Here is a 6,735-nt window from a genome sequence, read left to right as displayed (position 1 = left end):
TATTTGAGTACCAAGAAGATGAGAGAGCCAACCTACACAATATATAGTTACTAATGCTAAATGAAGCATTATATAATGTTAAAAAGCAAAAAAAATACATGGATAATAAGTGGCAAATAAACTGCGAAAATACAGAAATAAAAACAGCAAATAAAAGATCTTTAAGATCTTTGGCAAAGGTGGGTAATTATCTAGGAGGGAGCAAAGGCATAATAGAACCCGAACTGAATTAAGTCTAGTAAATAGACTCTTTTCACTAAATCACTATTAAATCACTATGAGATCATATTTGAGCTCAGCTCTTATAAACGTTAGTGAGATTGATAGATGTACTTAATTTATTATTTAATTGCTAATGAATTTAGTCCCATTTTGTGAATGAATAAGTTAATTTGAAAATAAATATAAATATATTTTGCTTTTAAAATATTAATAAAATTAATATATATATATATAAATAATATTTTAATATTTTGTTTTGATAATTTAAATATAAATCATATTTAAAAAGTTGTAATGATCAATATTTAAAAAATTAATAGACATAAATATTGTATGATTTGTATCTATATAATATTTAAAGAAATAAAATCTATAAGATAAAATTAAGAAACAAATAAAAATCAAATTATTAAATATTAAATGAGTTATTTGAAAAGACCTCTTATAATTTATACATTTAAATTATTAGAAAAAGAAAAAAAAAGAAAAAAAGTAAAAAAAACTTATAAGTTGTTTACTGCAGTTTATTTATCTCTCCCATTCTTCCCTCACCGCCGCTACAGTTAATTTGGACCATATCAAAACCTTGTGATTCAATTCTACCATGTTCTTGCCTTCCAAGGCTCAGCCTATTGATTTCTATAAAGACGATGAAAACGACGACGAAGGCGAAATCCCCGATATGTTGATCGATGTTCCAGCTTCCAACGGGGTTCAAGATATGTTGGAGCAACAATTACTCATCGCTGACAATAACACCAGTGGCGATGATAGCAGTCACGAAACAAACACCACGAATCCAAAGAAACGTGCCTTGACCTGGATTGAAGACGAGACGCGAATCCTAATCGGTCTTAGACGAGAGATCGATTCGTTATTCAATACTTCCAAGTCGAATAAGCATTTATGGGAACAGATTTCTTCCAAGATTAAAGATAAGGGTTTTGATCGTTCGCCGTCAATGTGTACATACAAATGGCGGAACCTTCTTAAGGAGTTCAAGAAAGGATCGATTAAGATGGCGTATTACAAGGAAATTGATGAGATTCTTAATGAAAGAAACAAGAATTCTGTTCATTACAAGAACCCTAATTCAACTCCCAAGGCCTATGACGACTCTTTTATGCAAGGTAAACCGCTAATTCTTAAACAAAATCATTGAATCATCAGTATCTCTTTTGTTTGTTATATCATTTACTTGGATTAGTTTACTGAATTTAAGATCATAAATCCCGAAAACTGCAGGACTAAGCAACTATTTTTGTTCTTGTTGTTTGTAGGAATCAAAGAACCCTGTATTTTCGGACCTGTAGAAGGTGTGGATATCTTTATTTTCAATTCTTACTTGTATATCTGCTTGTTTCAAGTTCAATTACATATATTGTGATTGATTCCAGCTGATGCCAGATCTTTAGATCATGATCATGGAGATTCTCTTGCGATTATTACTGACACGAGTACTGATAATGGTGTTCCGCCTATCTTTTATGGGAGGGTTATATCGGTGAAATGGGGGAACTATACTAAAAGGATAGGTATAGATGGAAGTGCTGATGCGATAAAAGAAGTTATTAATTCGTCGTTTAGGATAAGAACGAAGAGGGCGTTTTGGCTGGAAGATGAAGATAATATAGTTCGGGCACTGGATAGAGACATGCCTTTAGGGAACTACACTCTTCATCTTGACGAAGGGATGATGATTAAATTAGTGAGCAGCTATGTGGAATCGGAATTACGTATGCCTGTCCAAACGGAGGATAAGACTTTCTATACTGAAGATGATTTCTGCGGTTTCCTTTCTCGTCGAGGGTGGACTTGTTTGAGAGAATTTAACGGGTTTAAGGATATAGATAACATTGATGATCTTTGTCATGGCGCTATGTATCGTGGTGTGTGAACTGAATTGTAACGAACTCAAATCAAACTTTTTTTTCTAATATATATGTGGTCAAATGATAGCTATGCTATATTTTGTATGTCAAATAACCAAATTAATAATAATAAAAAACAGTTTGTAAACATAAAATTTACAAATGAAAATTTTATTTATCTACCAAAATTGAGATTTTTTTTTTTTAAAGTAATCAATAATAATGGAACTAAAAGCAACTAAATTCACAGAGCGACGGAAGGCATCCATAAACGACGCAAGAAAAGCGTCGGTAAAGATCAAGCCTCTTTTGCCGTCATTTTATTTATTTGCGACGCTTTAAAAGCGTCGGTAAAAGTTGGTAGCTCTTGTTTGTTTCTCCTTTTTATTCCTTAAAAAAAGAATGATTCATGTCTTTTATTCCTTAAAAAAAGGTTTGTGGTGGGTTTAAACAATTGTAAAAATCTAGCGGCGAGAAAGCAGAGGATGAGTTTATGGCGGCAAAGGGCGGTAGATTTTCAAATTCCTACGCTCAATCATCATAGAACATAGACGAAGGACAACGAGAAGAACGCTAATTGCAAGAGAGAGCAACTTTCTGTCAATTTCTAATCGTGATGAAGCGCTACGATCAGAGATACTCGGACGCTTCTTCTTATTATAGGCGACGAAGGTACGTAAAATATTTTAAAATGTATATGGATTCGTAATTTTTCGACATTGAAACTTGATACGATTCATTTTTCTTTGCAGTGACTTGTCGGGGCCAGCGATGGCGCCTCCTAACATGGTTGGACTGGCCTCCAACTATGGGCATGGAAATGTTTCTGGTCCGTACGATACTGTGGAAAGAGGGTCAGATGTACCTGGTCCGGGATCATATTGTGGTGACAGGTTTTCAACTTTTCAGCCTAACATTGGAGGTGGGTTTAACATTGACAGGGGTGGAGGAGGAAGGGGATTTGATTCTGGCCGTGGGGGCATGCATGGTTCTGGAAGAGGTTTTGATTGTGGTAGAAGTTTCAACAGTGGGAGAAATGGCGGTTTTGATGTTCGCCATAGTTCTAGGGGTAGACATCGCAGCAGGTCGAAAGGTGAGTTGGGCAGTATTACCCTTCCAAAGCCGGATTTTGGCAACTTGGTCCCATTTGAGAAGAACTTCTATGTGGAGAGTCCAGCTGTGGTGGCAATGGCCGGGCAGGAGGTTATGCTTTATCGTAAATCTCGTGAAATTACAGTTGAAGGTCATGATATTCCAAAGCCAATTCGTTGTTTTGATGAGGCAAACTTTCCTGGTAATATAGTTCTTTTTGATGGGGCAAACTTTCCTTGGCTGAATGAATAAGACTTCCTGATGTTTTTTTGTAGGTTACTGTCTTGAAGTTATTTCTAGGCTAGGGTTTGCTGAACCGACTGCTATTCAATCTCAAGGATGGCCGATGGCCTTGAAAGGGAGAGATTTGATAGGCATTGCTGAGACTGGTTCAGGGAAAACACTGTCATATTTGTTGCCTGCTTTAGTTCATATTAGCGCCCAACCTCGTTTAGGTTTGCATTTATCTCAGTCCTCTTCTTTTTTGGTTCTGTTAAAACTAATAGTTGTGGTTCATATCCAATTGACATAACAGCACATGGTGAAGGTCCTGTTGCTCTGGTATTGGCTCCTACTAGAGAATTAGCGGTTCAAATTCAGGGAGAAGCACTTAAGTTTGGATCATCTACGGATATTAGAAGCACCTGCATTTATGGAGGGGCTTCAAAAGGACCTCAAGTTCGTGATCTTAAAAGAGGTATGTACTTTAGCCATTTAACTCTTTTGGTGTGCTTTTGTTTGACTGCAAAGTTATAGAACTGTAACTTGATATCGTTTCCTTTTTCCTCTTCTCCTAAGGTGTTGAAATTGTAATTGCTACACCAGGACGGCTGATAGATATGTTGATATCTCAACATACAAACTTGAAGAGGGTGACTTACTTGGTTTTAGATGAAGCTGATCGAATGCTGGATATGGGTTTTGAGCCTCAAATCAGGAAAATTATTGCCCAAGTATGTAATTCATTCGTTGGATCTTTTCCAATCTAACTTTTACCCAAGAAATTATTTGTTTATTGATATCTCTAGTTACGCACTACATAATTCACATGAATCTTGTAATGCTAATAAATTGACATTTTGCTTATAGAGGGAGTGTGGTATAAATACACATGGTTATCTAACCTGTCACTTGTAATTGAAAATTTTCCAATTGTTGCCAAGTAGACTGGCGTTTTCTTATCTGTTGCTGGTTCTAGATCATTCATGTTTGGAAACATTCACTTATTACATTTACATTTCATATGGTAACTTCTTTGGTGTCATGCTATTATCTTGTTCCTGAATTTTATGACAGATCCGACCTGACAGGCAGACATTGTATTGGAGTGCCACATGGCCAAAGGATGTGGAGAAACTAGCTAGACAATTTCTATGCAATCCATACAAGGTTACTTATTCCTATCCTCGGTCAATTAATCCTGGAAAACTTGTTTAAAATGTACAATTTTTAACTGTTTCTCTAATTAATATGAGGTTCTTCCAGGTAATTATTGGTTCCCTAGATCTCAAAGCAAATCAGTCTATAAACCAGATTGTAGAAGTAGTAACTGACGAAGAGAAATACGACAGGTGTGAACTTAGTAACAAGTACATTTGATAATTAGATTCTACAGTGCTGATCTAAACGTCATTTTGTCATCCAGATTAATTAGATTGCTGAAAGAAATAATGGATGGGAGCAGGATACTTATTTTTGTTGAGACCAAAAAAGGATGTGATCAAGTTACGAGGCAACTGAGAATGGATGGATGGTCAGCGTTGGCTATCCATGGCGATAAAAATCAGGGTGAAAGAGATAGGGTCTTAGCCGAATTTAAAACTGGCCAGAGCCCTATCATGATTGCCACCGATGTTGCTGCACGTGGTCTTGGTAGGATAATTTCATTTTATTAGGACATAGATAATAAACATTTCTACATGAGTTGGCCGGCTGCTGTCCATTTTCCTGTGTATATAATTTGTTGTTATTAGTCTAATGAAACACAATCATAACCCTTAATAGGGCATTGGTCTACACTTGAAGAATCTAGTTATTTCTAAATGAATATGGAGAACCTTATAGACTTGGGGGGTTTTTTCTGGGTTAGAGTTGAGGTGCTTAAAATACACTCATCTGAAGAAAACCTTGATTTGTGTTAAAGGAAGAAGATAAAATCAAGAGCACAAGAAGAAGGAATTGGGATAAGGATTGAAGAACAAGAACAGATAGATTGTTATGCTTTTGTTAACTGTTATATATGTGTGTTACATAATGCCCATCAATAAAAGGATTTGCATTAATTTTAATTTATGCCGATCCTTTAATTAACATGCATTAGGTAAGATGTATATATAACAGTTAACACAAACATTACAATCTATCCCCTCAATCTTCAATCCTTATCCCAATTCCTCTTCTTGTGCTCTTGATTATATCTTCTTTCTTTAACAATTTTGTAACAGGTTTTCAGCACTGTCTATGAGTATCATTGAATTCAGCTTCAAGAGGCAGCATATAACAGGTTATATCTATTTGTCTTTTGTTATTCGTTAGAGAACTAGTACCTAGATAGTAGATACCTGACTTTTCCTTTTACTAGATTCATATGATTCAGAGAAGTGTTTAGAACTGGTTCTGGCTGTGTGCTATATTTGTCCAAGGCCTTGCTTGATATTGGATTATTTGGGTCAAAATATCCTCTGATATTTTAATATTGTTACACGAAATAAGGATATTTTAGTATTTTAATTGATAGTTTGAATGATTTTATGGAAAAATCAATCATTTGATTCTTACATTGAACAAACCTAATGCCTTGTTTAATCTAATTTTTATATTTTGTATGGGGGGGATAATTGTTAGACGTGAAGGACATAAAATGCGTGATCAACTATGACTTTCCAGCAAGTCTGGAAGATTATGTTCATAGGATAGGACGTACTGGACGTGCAGGTGCGAGTGGAACAGCCTTTACATTCTTCAAACATGCGAATGCAAAGTTCGCCAAAGGTCTCTCTAAGATCCTACAAGATGCTCGACAAATAGTTCCTCCACCATTATCTGCTTTGGCACAACCATCTGGTTCAACTGCAGCAGAAGGTACTGCAATCTCTTGTTATCAACATTTTTTTGTATTCACATTACTCATTTGGAACACATTAAGGAACTGGATTTGGGTTTGAACGAGATAACTTTGATAAATTTTCTTGAAAACACATTTTGTGTCAATGTATCTCATTCAGATGTTGTTTTAGATGAGACAAGGTAATGAAATTATACCTATATTCATAAATATGTTAACTTAAAATTTGTTATGACAAAATAACAGTTACCATTATCTTTTATTTTTTATCATTTTCTGCAGGAAGCTTCCGCTCTAGGGGAAGAGGTGTCGGAAGTGGTAGCTTATCCCAAGTATCGGGATCTAACAAGATCACTAGTTCATAAATAGGAACTTTAAGATTTGTAATGATTTGATGACTTTTCTTCTTAACTAAAAGTTTGTCTTTGTAAAACAAAATTATTTGTTATGATTTGCTGGTTAAGTTTGTGTTGTGACATGTTTACA

The 6,735-nt window shown here is 35.2% G+C and overlaps 2 protein-coding genes across 2 annotated transcripts; both read left to right on the top strand.

The window, feature by feature from the left end:
* Nucleotides 1-804: 804 nt before the first annotated feature.
* Nucleotides 805-2,189, top strand: LOC124921630 (trihelix transcription factor GT-4-like). Its single transcript, XM_047462304.1, has 3 exons — nt 805-1,352; nt 1,503-1,538; nt 1,620-2,189. Exons 1-3 carry the CDS (start codon nt 827-829, stop codon nt 2,117-2,119), a joined length of 1,062 nt encoding a protein of 353 aa, XP_047318260.1. The 5' UTR covers nt 805-826; the 3' UTR covers nt 2,120-2,189.
* A 520-nt stretch (nt 2,190-2,709) lies between these two features.
* On the top strand, nt 2,710-6,735 carry LOC124928810 (DEAD-box ATP-dependent RNA helicase 20-like). Its single transcript, XM_047469064.1, has 10 exons — nt 2,710-2,765; nt 2,846-3,387; nt 3,461-3,640; nt 3,721-3,882; nt 3,984-4,138; nt 4,482-4,574; nt 4,671-4,756; nt 4,831-5,057; nt 6,030-6,266; nt 6,532-6,735. The coding sequence occupies exons 1-10, from the start codon at nt 2,710-2,712 to the stop codon at nt 6,612-6,614; spliced, it is 1,821 nt and encodes a 606-aa protein (XP_047325020.1). The 3' UTR covers nt 6,615-6,735.

The sequence above is a fragment of the Impatiens glandulifera genome, chromosome 1, assembly GCF_907164915.1.
Source record: "Impatiens glandulifera chromosome 1, dImpGla2.1, whole genome shotgun sequence".
Classification (NCBI taxonomy): Eukaryota; Viridiplantae; Streptophyta; class Magnoliopsida; order Ericales; family Balsaminaceae; genus Impatiens; species Impatiens glandulifera.
Note: the sequence above shows the minus strand (reverse complement) of the source record. Positions and strands in the feature narration are given on the sequence as shown.

Bases quoted from the DNA above. Each gene is read 5' to 3' on its own strand.
- LOC124921630 (XM_047462304.1), top strand. From the start codon at position 827: ATGTTCTTGCCTTCCAAGGCTCAGCCTATTGATTTCTATAAAGACGAT. The intron at 1,353-1,502 runs GTAAACCGCTAA...TGTTGTTTGTAG, and splicing joins TGACGACTCTTTTATGCAAG to GAATCAAAGAACCCTGTATT. The intron at 1,539-1,619 runs GTGTGGATATCT...GATTGATTCCAG, and splicing joins TATTTTCGGACCTGTAGAAG to CTGATGCCAGATCTTTAGAT.
- LOC124928810 (XM_047469064.1), top strand. From the start codon at position 2,710: ATGAAGCGCTACGATCAGAGATACTCGGACGCTTCTTCTTATTATAGG. The intron at 3,641-3,720 runs GTTTGCATTTAT...TTGACATAACAG, and splicing joins TAGCGCCCAACCTCGTTTAG to CACATGGTGAAGGTCCTGTT. The intron at 4,575-4,670 runs GTTACTTATTCC...AGGTTCTTCCAG, and splicing joins TTCTATGCAATCCATACAAG to GTAATTATTGGTTCCCTAGA.